General features: G+C 41.5%; 1 protein-coding gene across 1 annotated transcript in view; it reads right to left on the bottom strand.

Moving 5' to 3' along the window:
- Positions 1-23544, bottom strand: part of Cerkl (ceramide kinase like) — a 102566-nt gene that overhangs the window by 59822 nt on the left and 19200 nt on the right. The window contains 2 exon segments of the mRNA XM_021643317.2: positions 1778-1942; positions 1945-2019. Coding sequence (XP_021498992.1) covers positions 1778-1942; positions 1945-2019 — 240 coding nt within the window.

Here is a 23544-nt window from a genome sequence, read left to right as displayed (position 1 = left end):
CCAGGATCAAAGCGGTCACTTCAGCTCATTGGCTACGAGCAAAGGCTTAGCAGCTATGCACCATCAGCCAGCGTGTGTCTATGCACTTTTCGGGATCAGTGCTGCTGGACGCTCCTGAGGCCATCATGACCTGCTTTCTATCAGGTACACCACACTGCTACCTCTCTCCAAACCACCTCACTTCTCCAGCTACATCTGCACCCTTCAATCCGATAAAAAAAAAAATTTTAGATGGATCAATGGGAAAATAATCTATATAATCCCAGAGAAGATGTTCTAATTCGGTAAGTTATACACATTTGAAGCGCATGATATTTAACATTTTAGCATTCAAAAATTCACTTTAAAATTTCAAACACACTGAGCTTGGCATGCCCTCATGAGCATACTCAGGCATTAACCTTCAGGAAGGTCTACCCCATGACAGACAACTCTCAGCTAGTGAAAAGCGTAGCCAATAATTGATTATCTTTTTTAAAAATTCCTATTTTCAAATGCCCAGCACATAAAGGTACTTTGGTAGCAATGTGTGGAAGGAAGCAAGTTAGTTCTAAATCAAGCCCAGGAGAAATGTGAGTTAGGACAACGAAGACACTTCTAAACATAACTCACAGGGCTGCCAAGGGGTGTCAGCAAGAAATGGGCACCCGCTGGGAACCTGAGAACCCGAATCCTATCCCCAGAACCCATGAGAGGGTGGAAGGACAGACCCAACTCTGCAGAGGTGTCCTCTGTCCTCCACAGAGGCCCAATGGCATGTACATCCACACTCGCTCACCGCAAATGCGCACACATATAGAAATAATAAAAGTTTAAAAATTAAAGGCAAGGAAATTACTTTAAAGCTTGTTAAGGGCCTGGAAGGATGGCTCAATAGTCAAGACAGCCTGGGTTTGGTTCTCTGCACCCATAAGGCAGCCCACCACTATCTGTAATTCCAGTTCTAATAAGGGTATCTAATGCGCTTATCTGGCTTCTCTGGGCTTGTACATGGTACACAGGTATACATGCAGGTAAAGCACCCTTACATGTAGCTAAAAAAAAATCAAACCTGTCTTACTTAGAACTACCAAAACGTTTTCATAAGTGTGGCTATTCAAAAGTTGATTTAGAGTTCATTTAATAAGATCAGGATTATCCAGACGGCTTAATCAAACCACGGTATCAACAAAAGCCCAAAGATAACACTTTTCATGGACACCTATGCAGAAGTCCTTAGAAAAGTCGTGCCAATTTAATTCAACAGCATAGTAACAGAATTATACGCCAAGACAAAGTGAGAGATATTTCTGAATGCAAGGACAGATAAATACACAATTACCAATCACTGTGCTATGTCAGTCACATCAACAAAAAAGGAAAAATTAAATGACTTTTTTAGCTGATCTAAAAAAGCACCTGGCAAGATGCAAGACCCCTCAAGATGAAAACAACACACTAGAAGCAGAGAGGGGCACCCACAGCACAATCAAATACTCATTGCCCAGCAAAACAGCTTGTGATTTAAAAAAAATTATTTTATGGGCATGGGTGTTTGTTTTGTGTGTAAACCTGTGTACTGTGTGCAGTCCCGGTGCCCAGGAAGGCCAGATGAGGGCCTCAGGTTCCCTGGCACTGGAGTTACAGATGGTCGAGGGCCACCTTGTGGGTGCTGGGTCCTCCAAGACCAGCCGCACTCTGAACTTCTGGACCACTGCTCCAGCCCCTGCCATGTGATGTCACTTACCTGTATCAAGGAAGCCTAGTTTTGTTGAAAATTCCTGTGACGAGTGCTTACCTTCCAGAATTCTACTGACCTGTCTGAACCATATGCTGCCATGGTATTCACTTGGGTTAATAAGGTCAAGGGTGGAGGTCTTTAATCTGTTTTATTGCTCCTTCAGGCAGATGAAAAGTGTGGTGCCCTGTGGTGTAGCTCTGCCAGGCTGCTTTACAGAACAGCCCGCTTCAGCTTCGAGGAGAGCATGTCTTCAAGTCCTGTGGACTCTTCTCTGCCCAGCACATCACACTCGGAGCCACCTGGAAAGAAATTAAAGTTGCAGTCAAAACCTCGGCTTCTCCATTTTGAGTGTATGAAGAATAGCTGAAACCCACACAATCTTATCACTTGGATTTGTTTGTTTGTTTGTTTTGCTTTTTGACCTCAATCCCTGCATAAGCTGGAAATGGGAAAGAGAAAGAAAATGAGATTAGTTTTCCCAAGGATATTGAAAAACTGAAATGCATGTCACAGAGTCCCTCTTGCACAGCACTCATCATCTTCAGAATCTTAAGAACCCTCAAGGACTATTTCTAACAGGAACTCAATGACTGGCTCTTTGGTCTCCCCTCCCCCGAAGGGAGGAGCAGTCCTGTTAGGCCACAGAGGAGGGCTTTGCAGCCAGTCCTGAAGATACCTGATAAAACAGGATCAGATGAATGGGGAGGAGGTCCCCCCTATCAGTGAACTTGGAAAGGGGCACGGTGGAGATGAGGGAGGGAGGGAGGGAGGGAGGGAGGGACTGGGAGGGAATGAGGGATCGGACACGGCTGGGATACAGAGTTAATAAAATGTAACTGATAAAAAAATAAAAATAATAATAAAAAAAAGAACCCTCAGTGTATAAACAGTGCACAAATAGAGCAAACTCATGCTGAAAAGTAGAAAGCACTGGCTTTGCTCCAGATGAAGTCATCTCGAGTCTACGATGGCTTGTTAAAGTAAAGGAAGCAAACATTCCTGCTAACGTCACAGGTGTGCACACAATGTGAAAATGGAGAGGAACTGTTTAGGAGGAAGCAGGCCACAGCATTTAGAGAGTCCCATCAGTGAGAGACTGAAAGGTGCCGTGGGTCTACCTCACAAGGCTTCAAAGCAAGGTTCAGAGGGATCACTCTACTCCCAAGTCATTCAACAGAGAAGATTCCCAGTGTTGACCTCTGACCCCCACAGGCTGTGTACTCACAACCGTGCATACACACAGCACACACAGACATGCAATACACAAAGAGGGCAGGTCCCTCACACATTCTTTTTCTCCTTTTTCTTGGCTGCTCATCTCTCACTCGTTTTTAGGAGTATTTCGAAGAATCTTGGCACTAGACCCTTATTATATGTTGTTGTAAATAACTTCTTGGCTAATCTTATCATGTTGGTTACAACCTGTGTCAATTAAACATTTAGTTTTGTACAGTAAAATATGCAGTAAATATGCCCAGGGGGAAAGAATGGAAAAAACTTAAAAAAAGGGTGTGGGGTGGGATGAAATAGTCATTGAGAAAAAAAAATTATAAACTCCACAATTTTTATTTGAAATTTCATAACAGAGTTTGAGTGTGTTTAACCTAAGAAATTTAAGAATTCTTCTAACTTAAATCTCTTATAAATCACAAATTTATAGGTATTAAACAGAAGCCAGTATCACACTTGGTAATGCAAAACAGAGAATCCTTTGTAGGAGCAAGAATGCCTATCACCACCCTTGCCACGATGGGCTATCTAGACATTCTTATTAAGTGCTGAGGAAGTAAAAGACATAATTGATGACGGAGGGAGGGAGTGAACTCAACTTCAACTACAGGCAATCGAATAAGGTATTTATAAGATTCCAGTGAATCTGAATCGACTTCACCATTAGACCTAACCAAAAATGCAGAAAAATGTCTATATCTAAGAAGGCATGAAGGGGAAGAAAAGAAATCCCATAACAATTAGTGTATCATGCATCTGAATAACTTGCCAGCAACTGATGCAGGAGCTGCCTGAGGGAGGGAAGCTGTTTAGAGTTTACTGAGGGTGAATGGAGACATTCTAGATTCCAGGACCGCATGTCTTGCAGGTCTACAATCTCATTGTTCAAGAACATTTCTGATGCAACTTCAGCCAAAATCTCAGTGGAATTATTCATGTTTGGATGAGTAAGAAACCTATTCAAACGATTTTCAGGCTGTATTAGCTAGGAAAAGGTTCTAAAAAGCAACAAAGACAATTGCCTTCCCTGGCAGGTGTAATTTGTGAAACTGCAATGGCTTCAATAAGTAGAAACAGAAACAAGCGGGCCAGAGGAATATGTCTGTGCATCTGAAAATCACTAACATGCCTATGGTGGAATCTGAACTCTATAGAGACAAGCGGGAGGTAGCAGAGAACTAATTACTCACTGGAAGAGAAAAAATCAAACCCAATCTCATAATTTACAGCACTATTTCCAGAGTAAAAATTTACATAACCATAAGCTAGAAATGTGTCAAGCAAAACAAAACAGTTGGGCATGCCGAGATCAAGTTATCTGCCCTGAAAATTATTTAACCACTTTGAAAGTCCTAAAGATTCATAAAGAAAAGTCTCAAAGAGAGCAAAGGCCACCGAGTTATTTGCAACACTTTCATGGAAGAGACTCAAGCAGGCATTCCACAAAAGAAGGAATGCAAATCGACCAACAAACATATGAAAAAGTTCAACCTAATTAGCAATCAAAGAAATGCAAATTCAAACAACAAGACACCACCCTTTGCCTTTTAGATTGGCAAGGGATCAAAAATAAGGATGGGAACAGTTTTGGTGCTGGCAAAGAGTGCACAAACAGGAGCTGCTAGGGAACATGTTGGGAGTGTGAATCAAAAGACTTCCAAATGTTAACTGCAGCAGTACGCAACAGCAAAGCCATCGGAAGCCACCCATGTCCTCCAGTCGAAGCATGGGAGAACAAAGTCATGCTCGCCTTCTGCAGCTCTTAATTGCACAAGCATTACAGTGTGTCCCCATCCGGAAAGACATTGACACCAAGAACAAAAACATGCAATAAAAGCATGTTACACAGCCCTTGGGGTAGGATGACAGAGCCCACTTATAGGACACTTACAAAGAAACCCAAAAATAAGCTCAGAAAATGCTTAACACCAGTCGCCATTTTAGAGAGACAAGATGGAGGACAGAACATGAGGTTGAATGTTTCTGATAAATCGTCATTAGCTTTCCCTTCCAGCAATTGGCAGTTCCTGTAACTATAAGTATGGAAAAGGGGAAACTGGGGGCATGATGGCTCGGTGGGGAAACCAAGGCTGACAAGGAATTATGAGCAACTCCTGAAAATTGTCCTCTCACCCCCACATGACACCCTGGCGTGTGCACCCTGAAGGGAGAATGGAGGGAGGGAGAAAGGAAAGAAAATGCTTTGTGTGCAATTTTGATGCAGGAAGTTGCTTTTCAGAATTGACGCCAAAAGAATAAATAATAAATACAACCAAGGCAAACGAAAGCTCACCGGAGCATCCTTTAGATTAAACTTGGAAACAGCTTAAGTGTGTGATACCAAAACGTGGTTTCATGAAATACTGAGGGATGTTAATGCAGCAGAAGACTATAACACCATTATAATTGAGTGCCCTGTGTAAAAACAGGTCCAAAAAAGCATGTTAAAATTTTGTGCATTTGGCTTTGAAATGTTTTTATCTTTAAGGCCTAAGTGTTTAATTCACCAGAGTGGGCTGCACTTAGCTGTACCTTTTAGTCTTTAAAGTGTGTAAGCAATAGTTAGTGCATCTGCTGCCTCTGAGTGACAACACACCAGCCTCCTAGACAGGAGGTTAATGAAGGTCTCCCCCAGTGCCCCACGAAAAGCCCTCGGGCCAGCCTCAGGAAAGGCTAAAGTTTCTGGAGATTATCTGATGGGATAAACTGAAAATTTTAGGTCATTTCTCCTCAACCACCACTCCAGGACAACCTTTGGACACTCTCAGGATACACAAATGTTTATCACAAACCTGAACAAAGAGAACAAAAGAAAACAAATCGTGTTGTAATAAGAGGTTTTAAATCTATAAAGACTAAGTACCTATCTCTAAGATTATTTTAAGAATGACCTGGATTGACAAATGAATCATAAAGAGGCTTTTGAAAATATATAATCTATTTTAAGTGCTGAACAAAAGGGTTAGATCTCAAATCTCTGCTTGGATTTCCTTTTTCTGGGTGGCTGGGCTGATTCACACTGACCACTCCAGGAACAGTATCAGTTTCTGCCACAAGGAAAGTGTATGTTTTCACAAACACATGTGAAAGCCACTATTTCCAGGACAACCTAAAATAGCCAGACTGCAGAGTAAGAGAAGCACCACTCTCTCCGATTTCTGGGTATGCGTTTAAAATATGGCTTTACTTCCACCTTAAGGATAAGTGGCACTTTTGGGGGAAGACTCTGGAGTAAAACTTTATAAGTTCATATTTAACATCAGAAGATACAAATATAGAAGTGAGCTTCAGGCGCCACTTTGCAGGCTACCGACATTAACTCCTCAAAAGCCATGTGTAACTGTGCTTGGTGGCATGTGGGTTATTATTTGAAATCTATTGGCTCGTTAGCATCATATTGGTTGTTGCTAGTCACTTCAGAACACTCACTGTCCTCTCACATTACTTACAGAGATACTGGGACCATCTGTTCTTGCAAGGGATTTAAGTATGTGTCTATTGGATAGTGCGCTATTTATTTAATTCAGCACCCACTTCCTATTATATCTTCTTGGGGGAGGGAGAGCCAATTTAATTACAGGGAATAAAGATAACCTTTCCTGGCAGGTTACCCTGTCACATGAGAGCAAGGCAGGACCTGTTCAAAGTGGGTTACAGGGGCGAACAGGAGAGCAAAGCCAACCTTACTTAAGGATATTGAGCAAAGGTTTAACAGAAATAGGCCGACGGTGAGTGGCACTTTTAAAAATATTACTGTAAGCCCGGGGCTTGTCTGCTTCAATCTTGGCACATCTGCCTGATGCGGCCCGTAAACAGGATTAAAGCTGGGTTTATCTGCCTGGTGCTAATTGTGCTCACAGTTCCTGCACATGTCCACCGAAAACAGTGCCTGAAAAACTGCCCGCTGGATAGATGGCTCCCACACAACACCCTGGGCACACACACACACACACACACACACACACACAGTTAGATGGTTAGGCAATGTGATGCCTAACAGGTTTTTTGTTTTTTGTTTTTTTTTTTTTTTTGGCTCTTCAGAATTACTTATCTAATCCCCTAATTAAAAATACAAAATTCTGTTTGAATACACCACATACTGAGATAAATCTGTGAAGCAAGGGACCAATAAATTTGAATACACTCTAATTGTAAGTAGGAAACACACGTAATTGTTAATAATCAGGTTAAACTAGAGTTTAGACAAACAGGGCCGATCCCGCAGTCCACTGGAAACCTGCTTCAATGTATTGCTCTCCTGAAGTACGTGGCATAGCATGTTAGCAGAGGTGTTCACATCCCTAAACACACGTGCAGAGCAAAGCGGAAACACAGAGAATGAGCATTCATGTCTAGTGAATAGATTAGGACACTTTCATCTTATTTTGAGAGAAAAAACAAACTCCCAATCTACTACCGGTCTTACAGTTTTACTAGATCAAATTTAATATTGATGATTTTTCTACCTGTGGGTTTCCTCCACTTATTTAGTTCTGTCAAGCACAAGAACCTCAAGTATGTCTCTTAAGGTTTTAAGCAACGGAGGAGGATGGAAAGGCACAAAGGATATAGAGTTCACAATGAATTAATGAAACATCAAGAAAATGTAAATATTCTCCTGTTGCTTAGGATTTAAAACACAGATAAAAATGCCAGATCTTTACTCAGAACAATACTCAAAATGTAAGGAGTGAAATAATTAAAAGCCACAGTCTATATTTAATCACAATTATCACAAAATTGGCATTAGAAAATACAGTATTGGTAAAAAAAATACAAAAATTAGGCTGTGGCTCGAGTACTGCTCCATGCTCAGTGCCGAAGCTGAACTGTGACCTTGTATTCCCAGCACATGTGAGACACCGATCCTCAAGCACAAGCCACTGATGGCCTCCCCAGGAGAAGCCCTGACGTCACTTGGATATCGGGGACGTCATCTCTACTTGAAAGACCAACTGCCTGGCAATGTGTCTCAGTGGGGAGAGCGCTCTTGGCATGCCTGATCCCCTCCCCGGGTTTGGCCCCAGCAGCACAGAAACAGGTGCTTCCACTGCAGTGTCCAAGGGTTGGAAGCAGGAGGATGAGAAATGAGGGGTTATCCTTGGCTACACAGAGTTCAAGGCCACCCTGAAGAAAAGACCTGCTGGCGGGAAGGCTACGGTACCCGCTCATAGCTATTTGCCAAACATTCTTTGGAAAATGGACAAAAACTGGCCAAAGAAAACAACTGAAAGTGCTGTCCACCATAAAGCACAGGCTTTTGAGGAAAAGCAGGGGTTTCTACAAGATAATATATATGTTCAGCAAAGGGCTTTACAGCCTTACATCGTAAGGGAGTTTTCTGGAGAGATTGGCAAGTATTATTAGCACATTTGACTTTAAAAAATACTTTACAATAAAATATATTAGTGTGCTAAAATTGTAACACAGGAGCCCAGTTTTCAAAAGGGCATTATAAAAATTGCGCATGAATAGTCAGTCTGATAAAACAGCAGAATGAGATAAATTAACTCAAATCACTTAGATCCTACGTTGTAACTCACCTGGAGGAGGCCAGTACTTGATGTGTTCTGCTGTGGCTTCAGAGTGATGGCTACAGGCAACTGGGAAGCATTCTCCTCTCCTACACGTGAGTGAAGCTGGGTTTTTCTATACCCATCGACCAAACCAGAAACTCACAACAGGCTGGAGCAAGAGAGGGAGAGGCCAACTCTTTCCTACCCCGCCAGCCGTTGAAGAGACCCCGCAGCTATGACAGGGTGAAAACGGCGACACTGGTGCTGTGTTGTTGGACAGAGCACCTCAGATAAGCACGTTGTGCTCATTAACATGTAGCAGGCTTACTACTATAAAAACACTGTTGTTCTTCTTTTCCTGTGGTGCTGGATATCCAGTCTAGGACCCTCCACATGCCACTGCTGAGGTATAGCCCCACTCCTTTAATTAATATTTTAAAGAGTCTTTAATTCATAACATAACAAAGATCAGTGGATATAGCTTATATAAATACCATCTAGTGGTTTTTCAATAATTTATGTTTGCCCCAAATCAAAGTTTGAGAAATCTTAATATATATACATATATATTGATATTTAAAATGACCTTATGACACAACCTAAAGTCATGCTTTGATCTTCCGTCATTTTGTAGTAGTTTTATGACTACTATTTCTGAGTGTGCAGAAGGTCCTTTTATATAATCATCCTGATGAATTATAAACACTTCAAGTTATTTCAGGTTTTATGCGATGACTTTACGTGACATGCCACGGCTTTGTGACTCCGTCAGGAAGGGTAGTCTTGCGCCCCAGCCTGCTGGGACCGTTCATTGCTTTCTTTATTGTGTTCAGGTTTGTCTATTTGTGATCTTTCCTATGTTACTCCCATCTCTATCCCTTAATAGAAACGCTGATAAACTCAAGGGTGGAGGGTTCAACAAAGGATGTTCGCAGAAGAGAGGAGCTTAATGGATTCACTCTAATCTCATAATCGAGGCGTTTCTTCGGCCTTATCAGTTTGTATATGTTTATCGAGCTGTACATGCTGGTAACTGATAGCACCCCAGATGACTGCCCCATGCAGACCCTGTGAGCCCCTGGCGGTGTGTCCCTGTGTCTCCCCATCTACACTATCCGTATCCTAGCATTTCACTTGGCGCTTCAAAAATGGGAAGTCGCCCAGTAAATGCTGATAATACGTGCAGCCGTGGTAATCAGGTGAACCTTAACCACACTGTGCTTGTGCCTACCTCTGAACCTCTGCCCCTTCGTTTCCTGGCAAACGGAAGGCCTTCTTGACTCTAGCCCCTTCAAACATTAACTCTCAGATCCCATTAAGCCATTAGTCCCAGGAAAAGCCTTTATCGCTGAGTCCTTCTAAATCTTTTTTTAAATTTAAATTTATTATTTATAATTTATTCACATTACATCCAGAATGTGGCCCCCTCCCACGTCTCTTTTTGGTCTCACCCTACCTCCCTCCTTCTTCATAACCCCCTCCCCTATTTCTCAGAAAGGGGGAGCCCTCCTCTCCTACCAACTGACCCCAGCCTATCAAGCAAGTCTCATTGAGACTGCTTGCATCCTCTTCCTCTGTGGCCTGGCAATGCCCCCCGACCCCAACTAGGGGAAAACACAGGAAACCAATAACTTCACTACAGCAAAACTAAAAGCAGGCAAGCACATAAGCACATTACCACAACCAACATCAAAACAAAAGGAACTCACAGTCCTTCCGAATCTTACAGCCCAGCACTACTGAGCAGCCGCTGTCACAAGCTACCGGTGGCATCCACGTGTTTTCTGTACTGGCCTTCCACAGTAATCAAACAAATGACTCAAAGCATAGGCCATAGCTGGATCCAAACTAGAATGTGGTAGTTTAAGGCAAGCACGAAAGCTCTGTTCTTTTGTTTTAGATATTTGAACATTTACTATATTTCAGACACTTCTTTTCTACATTAAAGGCCTATTATTTTTGCACGTGGACCTAATGGACAACTGTCTTGACGATAGAGGAAGTTCCTCAGGTTCGTGCCCTTCAACCTGCTAGACTAGCTCTATGACAACAACAACACATGCTGCCTTCCCTTGGGGTGTGCAATGGCTACTTTCTGAACACTGTGACTAGATGCATGATGGAACCACATCAGTGCAATTAGCTTTGTTTCGACATATAGTGTGAAGAATATGGCCCATTGTGACAGCGAAGGCATGGTTTATGCTATGCTGTGGCTACTGCACGTCTGCAGCCCGCAAGCACGGAGATCATCTGGACAGCAGCCAGCCATACCATAAAGCCTGCCACCGCACTGCCCTCCAGTGACCCACTTCCTCTGGTTAGGCCCCACTTAAAGGCTCCACAACCTCCCCAACAGGGACTCCACCTGGCAACCAGGGTTCAAAACACATGTGCCCATGGGAACACTTCACGTTTACACTCTGATGGCCTCTGAGGGTGGTGGTCTGGATGTGGGCTTGGAGTCCAGCAGGCACTTCCACTCCACAGCCCAAGCCATCTCACGCTTCCTCTTTGGGGAAGACCTTGGGGCTTTAGACTATGCATTAGCGTCAGCCCGTGTGATGCAGGCTAGTTGTCCTTTGGCCTTCCAGCAATCACTGTGACATTATATAGCCCTTCACTTTACCCAAAAGGGCCTGCTAGTTAAAAACACTGAAAGACTCAGTTTATCTCCTTTTCTGTGTAGTTTCTCCCCCTTAAGACTGTCATTTGAGCCTAAGAAATTATTAGAAGAGCTGGCCCTTCAAGGCTGGTTGACTTGACTCCTCCCAAGCAGATTTACATTGTTGGAAGACATACTCTCCAGTGTCAGAGAGCTAGGGGGAGCAGTTTTTACCTAGAGGACTGGACTTAGAACCAGAATGGGGTTTACCTATGTGTCGAAACAGGCAGGAGCAGAATGCCAAAATTCTGACCACAAGTTTAAGTGCTTGAAAAGAGGAGTGAGTATTCTCCTGGGGCCTGCTTCTTGGAGCCCTCCCTATGGCTGAGACAAAACTGTGGGTAAACAGACCACGGTGGGGCTAAGGTGATGAAAGACAGGAAGGAAGAGGAGAAGCTCAAGAGAGATTTCCAGAACCTGTATACGCCGAACAGCCAAAGCAAGCACTAAGTTCACATAATCCATGATCATATAAACATATTCATATTTATTTACCATCTGATTAGTATTTGCAAGCCTAAGACATATGGAAACAAAGGCAAGGAAGCAGTGATTAGAATATAGCTTATCACATTATTTTATAATCCAGCTTAATATTCAAGACAAAGTTCATGTTTATTTTTAATATGCTAGGCATTTGCATGATATGAGCTTTTACTTCATTTCTGCCATTAAAAGCTTACCAATGACAAATGTATTTGGGTTTTGATTTGTTTCTGACACTGAAAAACATCAAGTAAATGCAATATGAATGATTCACTAAGAAAGAAAAATCACCAGAAAAAAATTATCTATAAAATGTAGTCAAAGTGTCCAGCTCTAAAATTATTTTTTATCACAATTGTTTTCAGCCCATGAAATTTTAAGAAAAATGTGATTTAATAAAGTAATTATATGTCAATAAAACCTTTAAAATAAACTTCAGTTATTCAGCTATTAATTTGGTATAATATAAACTGTTACCTCTACATATTTAAAATAAAATCATATTTTAAAAGTCATTTTGTAATGCAAGTAGAGGTCAATTTTTTTTCTTTGAAAAATGTTTAAAGACTTCGAAGAGTCTGGTATTAAAATGAGTTTGGTGTTTATAACTTAATCCTACATGCCTGGTATTTATACACTGTTCCCAGTTAAAAATGGCTTGAAGATTTTTTTTCCTACAAGTCTTTTATATAATCTCTATCACAAAGCACTATGAGAAGAAGCTAGCAGTAAAAGTAGGGGCAAGGAACTATTGCTTGATAATGTGAAAATCTGAAGAAAGTGAATACTCTAGATCAAGTATTATGTATGTTTAGTTGGGCTATGCAGCAAACGATGAACATAAAATGGCTTATAGGGTTTCAGAGAGCCATCCTCTCCTCTGGGCTGGAAGACTACTGTCAGGTTTTTTTTAGAAAGATAAATTTGATATCAATACGATGTGACACAACTGCATCAAACCTTAATTTCACTCACAGTGAGAAGTCACAGGATTAAATAACACTGTGCAGTCTTTTAGAAAAGTTTATTGCTTCCAGATGGATTCAAGTTTCCTTTCAGCCCTGATTACATCTAATATGCACGGGGTGCCAACATTATAAAGGACAGAGTCAAAAATATCATTTATATAGATAGCAAGGGATGGGTGGGGGAGCTCTGTTTTCTAAATAGGTTCTGGGACTCGAGTCTTGGCTGCTTTAAAGAAATAATAATAAACATTAAGTTTTTAAAATGCTGTCTTCTTTAACTGGCCTGGATAATGGCTTTTCTATGAAAAAAGAAGAAAAACTCACAAATCTGCAGTAAAGTGGCCATAAAATGACTCCTAGCTCAAGCCGCACGCTCTCTGCCCCATGTGGGGCAGTGCCATGTGTTGAACTGCATGGGGCCTGCTACCAAGATGCCCACCTGTGCCCGTGTGGCTAAAGAGGCTTTTATTCCAACTAACAGGAGCACTACTAAACATGAGCCACTGCAACCAGAAAGAAAGGCCTTCAAAATACTGACCTCACATTAAAGCCTGCAAGTCAGCTTGCCCTGTACATTTAGTATTTGGTTACTTTGGTGGTTTTTGTTGTTGTTTTTTGTTGTTGTTGTTGTTTGCAATGCAACTACTCCTTCCATGATGTTTTCTTATAGTTCCCCAAAATAAACTGCCCCCCATAATTTAAAATGTGAGAATAAAGTTGCATAAGTAATTCAATCAATAAATAAAATGTCATCTGTTCTACTAGTCTTTGAGAGAAAGGCAAAGAAAAAGAAATCCTGTTTGCAAAGGGTGTTTAGCCGTAGATGAGGAATAAAACTACAACAGGATTTCCACTCTTCTCTCTTAAGACGCTTAAAGTGGTCTGAAAAATACCATACAAGTAGCAAAAATCAAATGACTATAAATGACAATTTATTATGCATCCTTAAAATATTAGCAATTCAAATCCAAGTATGGTCCTGAAGCTAGAAGAAGGGAAAAACTAATAATTTCTAGAAGTGCATAAAAATTTCTGGCTGGAGAAAGAAGAGTCTAATTATAGTTGCCTGAGTCTCCTGTGAATTACCAGCCAAAACAGAACAAATACCACTGCAATCACTTATTACATTTTCTTTATTCATTTTCTTTAGTGAGAAATAAGTTCCTCAACGTAAGGAATACAAATAAATGTTAAAATGTCAAGTGAGGATTAAATTACTTGCAGACATGACTTACAGTCACATGTCAATCAATAACAGATCAATAAGAGAGTTTAACTGGTTACATTGCAAGGCATTAGAAGACATAATGCATGAAGCATTCACCGACATACAGCCCATTAAGTATTTCTGATATTTCTAATATTGCTAAGTGCTTGCTTAACTACCACCAAGCAAAACAGTACTTGTTTGCAATGATGGTGAGCGATTCTGCAATTGCTCACACCATCTTCAGTGAAAGACCATATTCAAGAGAGAAGTGTTTTGTGTTTACACTTGTACCTTAGAAATGCAAATATGTGCGTGTGAATTTAGGAATGTGCACCTATGCTCGTGTGTGTATGTATTTATGTGGTTGTAATATGTATGTTTGTGTGTACCTATGGCTGTGTATGCCTCTCTGTGTGCGCTTGTGCGTGTGTATGCTTATGTATGCTTGGTGGAAGGAGGTGGCACTGGACAACCTTGGTGTCATTCTTCAGGAGCTGTCCACCTTGTTTTTGCTGTTAGTAGAACAGTCTGGAACCTGGGGCTTGCTAATTAGGCTCCAGAGACTCTGCTGTTTCTGCTCTCCCATTGCTTGAATTCATATGCCATCATGGCTAGCATTTTTATGTAAGACCTGGAGATAAGATTCATGTCCTTATGCTTGTGCAAGTTACAGCCTGAGCTGTCTTCCCAGGCCTAGAATCTACTCTTTTTAAAGCAAAATTATTGGTTTAGGAGAAGAACCCACAGTGAACCAAAATTTGAGAGATGCTTGAAAGAAGGATGTGAGAGGTCCTCAAGTTTTCAGAGTAGACACTTTATAGACTGAGATGTCTTTCCCCTACCTAGACAGGGTAATGTCAATGTTTCATTCAGAAATACTAATATTTGATAAGATACCATCCTCAGTTATGTTAGATACCTTATATACACCATAATAGCAAGTATCTGCATTGTAATTCAGAGATATCACCAGGGTTTTCTGACAGAGCAGGTATAAACGCCCTGTGTGAAAAGCTCATTTTGAGCATTTATGAACAGTCATGATGTGGCTGACCTAGTGAGAAAGGGGTAAAAAGATAGGATGTGCAAATTGAAAGGTCAGAAGCTGGTGGGTGACATGATACATGAGTATGTAGGCTATGCAAAGGGCTCTCATCAAGACAGTCTCTCATCTAGCAGAGGAATTGTACAATCTGGTACACATTTTTAAAGTAACACCTACTGGCTTTGTAGAAAATGCCCTGATGGGAACACGCCTAGGGAGGGGCAAGTAATGACAATGATATAAGGCTGCACGGGAGAATGGGCAATACCTGACCCTGAGGCATTGACAGAAATGCTCCTCAGTCTCGGGTGAGAAAGCAGCAGCATGACTGCCTACAGTTGCGTTTGGGCGAAAGAGAAAGAGCAGAAGCTACTCATCCTCCAAGCCACATTAGCTTAGATGACTGGAAACAGGAAGTCCTCATTTGCTGAGGTGGCAACATTCACAGAAGTGCGTCTTTGAGAGGTGGAGTTTTTGATGCAGAACACTATAAGTTTGAGAAGTCTATTAGAATTTAATAAGGCACTTAGACCATATTACTCTTGTGTATTTTACATAAATTGATTACTAATATCCTAACTAGCTTATATAAATTATGAAAGAGTTTACATGTGGGTTATATATGTAGATTTAAATAAATCATACGACTAATAAAAGCATTTTAATATATTTTATATAGAGCTCTGTATTTGAGTACTAGGGTTTTCTGAGGTTATGAAAAATTGTTTAGTAAATTCCATTTTTGTGTTCTTCAGGGATTTCTACAGACAGAAACCTTCTACCTATTTTTTCAGACACACACAACTGCTTTTTTTGTTTTTTTTTGTTTGTTTTGTTTGTTTGGACACGGGGTCTCCCTAGCTCTGGCTGTCCTGGAACTCACTCTATAGAACAGGCTGGCCTGAGATTCACAGAGATTGACGGGGTGTCTACCAGCGCACCTGACTCTCAACCCCTTCTTATATTCATATTATAGTTAATGATAAAATTTTGACACGGCTATGCTGATTAAAGGACTCAGATCTTGCTCTGTTAACACCATCTTCCAGACATGGTGATTTATGCCTATAATTCTAACACTCCCAGAGCCAATCAGAAGAGTACAAGCTAAGGCCATCCAGAGCCACAAGAGAGACCTCACCTCTTAAGGAAAGAGAGACATTAGCTTAAAAGCCAAATGTTAAGTGAATTATTTTTTAAGCACATGAATATAGGATTTGGGGCTAAATTATCATTTTTAAAAACTTTAACGGTGGTAAAATGTATGTTATATAAAATAATTATTTTAACTATAGTAAAAATAAAAAAATTATAGCTACTAAAGCTTGAGTACACTCTCACTCCTCTGTGGCCATAACCCTTGTGAGCTTTGATCCCTACGAGGGCAACTTCTCAGACATGTGCTGAGAATCATCGCCTAGGGAGGAAGAGTCAAATATTCTGCTTTGTAGAAATGTATCTACAATTAATGACTTCATAGATGAAGTAAATGTATATCTTGAGTAGGCCATCTACTTGGAATTAAAACTTTTGTTTTAAGTTTTCTCTAAAGAAGAAGGGAAGGAGAAAAGATGAAGAGGGAGGGCAAGAAAGCAGTTAGAGAGTTACTTTTTGCTTTGGGAAGAGGCCACATCTTCACACATAAACCTTGAAGTCATCTATATTTGGGTAGTATTTGAAGCTAGAACCTAGAGATTGAGCCAGAGAGGAAGTAGAAACACATCAAACGTAAGGATAGACATGAGTAAAGGAGGCTGGCAGAGAGAAAGGACTGACTGGGGCACCCGGGGGGGGGGGGGGAGGAGACTAAAACGCCTGACATCCTTGAGGAAGAAAGAAAACCAGCCTCATCAAGGAACCTTACTACATCTCACTAGTGTTTAACTCCCCAGCCTCAACTTTATTCTTGTTGTCTCTGAATATTCAAAATCAGAAATGAGAAAGCATTAAGAGGAAAATGAATAACTGTGAAAGAAAAATTGAAGTAGAAGTGGATTGCCCTGTAAAGAAAAATACCAAGAAACTTCAGCAGAAGATACGGTTCTGGGAAGGAAGCCAAAAGGATCCAGACTGTAATGAGGAGAGCAGTTCTGGAGGTGTCAGCAGGGACTGGTGACTACCAGGTACATGCCTGTCAGAAAAGCCACCAGGCCTGCTCAGTCCCCGGATTGTTCCTCTCAAAGAGCCGGCTACTGAATCATACTACTGAGAAGGGATCCCCAAGAAAGACAATTCAAAACCATTTCCGAAAGGAGTCAGAGATGCTTTTCTCGTGTTCTATATCTTAGCCATGTTTTCTTTTAAAAATATTTTTAAAAAGGCATTCTTTCTTTAGGTATACAGATTTTAATATAGGATAAACCTACTAAAATCTTTACACCTAAAGAAAGAATGTCTTTTTAAAAAATATTTTTAAAAGAAAACATGGCTAAGATATAGAACATGAAACTAATCAAGAGGGAGGACTCTTGCTAAAATGCTCAATTCCTACCCATAAGGGCAAAGAGGCTGGACATCAGAAGAAGGAGAAAAGAGGGAACAAGTCAGGAGCCTGACACAGAGGACCTCTGAAAAGCTCTGCCCTGCAGACTATCAATGCAGATGCTGAGACTTATGGGCAACCTTTGGGCAGAGTGCAGGGAATCTTAGGAAAGAAGTGGGAAACAGTAAGGTCTGGAGAGGACAGAAACTCCACAAGGAGAGCAACAAAACCAAAAAATCTGAGCACAGGGGTCTTTCCTGAGACTGATACTCCAACGAAGGACTATGCATGCAGATAACCTAAGACCCCTGCACAGATGTAGCCCATGGCAGTTCAGTATCCAAGTTCCACTGTAATAGGAACAGGGACTATCTCTGATATGAACTGATTGGCCTGCTCTTTAATTGCTTCCCCCTGAGGGGGAAGCAGTTTTACCAAGCCACAGAAGAAGACAATGCAGCCACTCCTAATGAGACCTAATTGACTAGGATCAGAAGAAAGGAAAAGAAGTCCTCCCCTATCAGTGGACTTGGGGAGGGGCATGCATGCAGAGGGTGGAGGAAAGGAGGGATTGAGACGGGAGGAGGGAGGGAATCACAGGGGGGATACAAAGTGAATAAAGTGTAATTAATAAAGAAAAAAATAAGAAAAAAAGGCATTCTAGAGGTGAATCCTCAGGGAGGCTGAAGCCCTTGCAGGAGGCAGAGAAGAAAGTGGAGGAGCTAGCTGCCTTGTTTCCCTGCCACTGAACTCACCCTCCCAGCCACTGGAAATGGCTTCTTCCCTTGTCATCCCATCCAGGATCTGTCTGCCCGAAGCACAGCTGGATGGACCACCTTGGTTAGCTGGGTGATAGCTTATTCTTCTTTGGCTTAGAGAACGGTGATATAAGAGTAAATGGGTTTTATTCGCCTTAAAGAGTTATGCTTGAGATAGTACTTCTCCCTAAAAGGCTGAAGATTACTTAGCCTACATTTTATACTTGTAAATTAGTCATGAAGTGTCTCTTGTCTCTTCCATCAATAATCCAGCTTCAAATGTTGGTGTCTCCTCTATGCTAGGTGAGGATTGGAGGGGGATTACTGTGAGGGTGAGAGAGTGGGAGGCACATGAGGTGGGCAGCATCATCTCATCAGATTCTTATTTCAAAAGTCTCTCAGTATATAGATTCTGTGAGGGAGTTTATGGACAAAGAAGAAAAGTAGGAATTGAATAATAAAGAAAGACATGGAAGACACAAAATATGAACTAGATGAGACTTTCTAGAAGTTGGCTGTGGCGCTATCCACGGCTCTAGCTGCAGCACGAACCTAGGAGAGCGGGGCCTACAACCGAGGCAGAGTAAAGTCTCCTGCAACAGAGGCAGCTTTATTCGGAGCACCAGACAATTGATACTCTCGGGTTACGTGGCGTCAACTGAGTAACGTGTCCGACCACAGGAACATGTCGCGTGGGGCCGAACCTATTTTTCCACAGAGGCATATGAATAACAGCAGCCCAAGTAAGCTCATTCATGTCCACCACACCTGGGGGGGGAGGGCACAAAAACACATTTCAAGAACAATTTCTGTAGAAACTGTTTTCTCACAAGCACTCCGAATTCCCCTCACAGGACTCCATTCCTGGACTTTGTTCCAACATTCCCCCTCCCTTTTTCAAACACAGGACATCCAGAGTGATTTTGATTTGAAATGTTATAGATAAATCCAATGGTCATTTGATTCATGAGCATCCAGTAAGCAAACTGTAAGTAGTAGAACATTAAAAGTATTCTGTCATGCTCTGCCACCAAGCCCAGAGATCCCAACTATGACCAGTACTATTAGTGACATTACATTGATCAGAAAACTCCAGAGAACAGCTTGAAAAGAGACCGATAAGATTGATAGTTCTAGTATCTTGTATAATATAAGCCCATATTTGCCTTTAATAGGAATGCAAATGTTATGATGTCCTATGTAAATAAGAAGTGAGTTAAATCCCATGGAAAATTAAACCCAGTCTCTTCTTCAGATGAATGGATGTTGCAGTCCCAAGGTCCAGTCATAAACACAGAGTTGTTAGTGAAAGTAACGGCTCCCTCAGTGCAGAGGGCCTTCTCTTGGCCCCAGGTGGGCAGCTTGACTTCTGATGATATGGTCGACCTCTCCTTTTGCCCTTTAGCTGGAGATTTGCTCTGTTTCTGGTGACTTCCACTGTCTTTTCACCTTACACTATCATTCTCGATGGCCCAGGGCTGCAGGAGCCAAAAAAGAATCCGTAACATTTCAGTAGATTCACCTGCAATGACAGATGCATAACCTTTGCCTATTTTCTTCTGAAGAAGTAAAAATAGGGCAGGTTAATGCATCCGCTTGCTTATTTCCTTCTGCAATAAAACCAGGGAAGTTAGAGTATGAGTCCACTGTGGAAATAATCCTACAACATAAGCAGGATCTGAGATGATATTCAAGGGTTTATAAATCCACTGTAATAGATAACAGCCAGCTTCACCTGTTGGGCTGAAGGAGTAGTAGTATTACTAGATTAACGAAGTCTGGATCATGAATCACCCTCCCGCCATATCATTACATGAGCCATCAATAAAATAAGTGTCTACCTGTGGAATAGGAGAAAGTTGGAGCATTTTTGTGATCACAAATTAAGGTCTTATGAGAAAATCTCATAGTTTACCAGCTGGATAAGGATTTCCTATCCTTCCATAGTAATCTGCATGTGAAATTTGAATATCCAGGGAGTTCTGTCATGCTTTTTTAAAACTGATTGTTACTCAAAGTTAATATAATACAGTAAGGATCAAATTCATGTAATTGTTGCCAGCATGTCATTCCCTGATTTACTAATTGAGCAAGATGATTTATGTAAGGAGTTACTATTTTATGGTCCTTATGTTGTAAATAAATTCATTCTAAAAGTTTAGCCTCTTGAGCTATAATACCAGTAGGAGATAATTTTAGTGTAGAAAATAAGCGTGTTTAAAGGGCCTGAGGAGCTATGTGATACACGGATGACTCTTTTCGTCTGGATTCAAATAACTGTACTTCTCTTCGTGCCTCGTAAGAGACTATGCCAGGACTGTTCAATGCCGCCTCTCCCTCTGGTGTTAAATAGATTGGCGAGTACATTGAAACATGCTTATTTTGTTCAAACTGCACTGGAAATGCCAACGGCACCTCGTGAGGCCTGGGAGGAATTGCCACATGAACTCTGTTTCCCTGCTGTGCCCCATCTTGCCTGGGCTGTAAAATTATCTTTTTTTCATAGGTTTTTCTAACTCCTCATCAAAAAGTAGAGCATGTTCAAAATCAGATTGATTATCAAATTCCTCACCTCATGATTTAGGGTCATTTTCAGACAATGGAGGACACATATGGGAGAGGAGCTGAGGGTGCTGTCACCAGCATATGCCCTGCTGTTTTTACTTTTTATTTTGCGTGCAGGGAAAACCTCTTTCTTTGCCTATTTTTCAATTGTAGGTTTTGGTCATCCAGTTTATATTCCTACAAGGAATTAGCCAACTCTTCATCATGATTAATATCCTTACCTTCCTTAAGTATTTTAGTAACAGTTTAAACCAATGCCCGAGTATGAGCGGAAATTGAACAGGGATCTTCCCCTGGTTTAGATGCCTTTTCAGCATCCGTTCAGACTCTGCCCTGTATGTCCTATACTTACTTCTTTTGAAAGCCAGAGATTATAAGCAGACACAACTCGCAGGCAGTCTAATAGTTGTGAATTGGATACTTGTGCTCCCGTGTAAGAAATGATGCGCAAGCTCTGCATATGGCAAAGCCTTCCCTGCTTTCTACCCCCCAACGCTCACTCACTTCCTTCTGGGAGGATCCCCATTTTCTTATCTCACAGCTGACTTCAGCTCCTGCATTTGTGGTGCCCTCGCTCTAACTGGCAATGTGAACTGGGAAGAATAGGGCCCAAAATTGAGGCAGACTAAAGTCTCATGCAAGCACCAATTTTATTCAGAGCGTCAGGCAATTTGTTCTCTGAGGATGAAGAAGAGTCACCTGGGTTAGGTGAGCAATCACAAGAACAAGCCACATGTGTCAAAAACATGTTTTTCCATACAGACACATGGATAACAGCTGAAGTGAACTCACTCCTAGCCACTACACCTGGGAGGGGCACAAAAACACATACTAAGAACAGTCCAGTGTTTGTGAAGAAACTGAGGTCACAAGACTCTAAATCCTCACCTTCCAGGTCATGCTTGTGCCCTGGAGTTTTCTCACAAGTACTCATAATTTCTCTCACAGAGCTCCATTCTTGAGCCATGTTCTGACATGGTGCCACCTTTACTCTCCAGCTCCCTGGTGAGGCACATTTCCACAAACATTTCGAGAATACTCATTTTATAACCATTGCTCTCACTATGGTTGCTACTGCTGTGGTAAAATATTGTGACCAAAACAACCTGGAGAAGAGGGGGCTTATTTCAGCTTATACCTCCACATCACAGCCCATCGCTGAAGGGAGTCAAGGACAGGAATGTGGAGGCATGAACTGAAGCAAGGGCAGAAGGAGCTCTGCTTAGTGGCTTGCTCCTCGGGCTTGCTCAGCCTGCTTTCTTATGCAACTCAGGATCACTAGTTCCTAGGGATCACAGGTTCCTAGGGATGGAACCACCCACAGTGGACTGGCCCTTCCCACATCAATACATTAATCAAGAAAATGATCAACTGGCTTTTCCAAAGGCCAGTTCAATGGAGGCATTTTCTCTCTTGAGGTTCCCTCTTCTCAAATAACTTTAGGTTGTTGTCAAGCTGACAAAACAAAAACAAAGCAAAACAAAAACAAAAAACAAAAAAACACCAACCAGGATAGTCATTCAAATTTGATTATTTAAAAATGTTTCTATAACTTTCCTTCCCTGGGAAGTTCAACATCTATTCCAAACCAAGATGGAATGGCGAAATTTTGGAGAAACGCTCACGGGATGCAGCTGAAATTTGCTTACAGTTCTCTCCTTCCATAGTCTTGAGATTTTCTTGTAGCTGCTGGATTTTGTTCTGGAGATACACACTGTGCTGAGCAGGAAGGCATCCTCACACTGTGGGGCTAGACCCCAGCGTATGGTACTTCTCTGAAAAGCGAAACACTAAAGGAGGCAGCATGCCAACCATGAAATGTGTCATTCTCCTTATTCATCATCTTCATTTCTTAGAGATGTGAAAACTGTGCCATAGCAACAGAGGCGGCTTGGTTGCTAAGAATTTTAAACCTGCTGATGGCCCATCTGTAAGATGATTATCAACAACAAAATACAGACTGATCATCTAAAGTACACAAAATAAGATACGTGACACAATTGTGTCAGAATAGCCTCGTGGTATAAATATCTGTATTGGAGGCTTCATTTCTTTTCAGAATCATTTTGTGTAAAAAAATACAAACAAGTCCACATCTGGGTGCTTGTGATTCTAAGTGGATAAGTAGATCGTGGCCATGGACAAGGCCAGCTATTTAAGCCTCAGACGCTAAAAACCACATGATTAGGTCAAGGTCTTTTCAACTTTGCAGCTTCCCACATTAGAAAAGGTTCACATTGTAGTTCTCAAAATCATGTCTAGACAGTTCCTCTATGACATTGACCTTAGTGGGTGTGTTGTATTAAACAGCAGAGGGAAAGAGGGTTCTTTGACTTGGAATCAGAGGGAAATGATCAAATGCTACAAACACCAATGCTGAGCAATCATCAAAGGACTGCAGAACCCTGAGTGCCAAACTCAACTCAAAGAGTTACTGAGATACTAGAAGATCAGAGCTCAAGTCAGTTGGTTAACAGGCTTCTTTTGCAGTGGGCGTCCTAAAACAAAACACAGCACAAAGGCAGCATCACCAGCTGTGCCCCAAACTTCAACAGCAACCTCCAGGATTTGGTACCCTGGCAACATCTTTTAAAGACTGTACGAAGAACTCTCCCAACACAAAGCTTCTCCTGTGAGGACCTCTCCTCTGTCCCTGAGGGGAGTGAGTGAGCTGCTGTTTACTCAGGTTAGTGTGCTTTAGAACTCTACTCTACTGCTTCTCTGGAGCATGCTGCCTGCAGTAACTGCTTACAAAGGATTACTATAATCTAGCCCGAGTAGTTACTGCTGACACCAGCAAGGTAGTGCTCTTTGTTTGCCAAATTTTTGTTTTCCCAAGAACCAATCCTACTTCATAAAGATATGTTTCCAGGATACCTACAATTATGCTGCATATAAC

The sequence above is a fragment of the Meriones unguiculatus genome, chromosome 8 (genome assembly GCF_030254825.1).
Source record: "Meriones unguiculatus strain TT.TT164.6M chromosome 8, Bangor_MerUng_6.1, whole genome shotgun sequence".
NCBI classification, from domain to species: domain Eukaryota; kingdom Metazoa; phylum Chordata; class Mammalia; order Rodentia; family Muridae; genus Meriones; species Meriones unguiculatus.
This window is presented reverse-complemented; position numbering and strand designations above follow the sequence as displayed.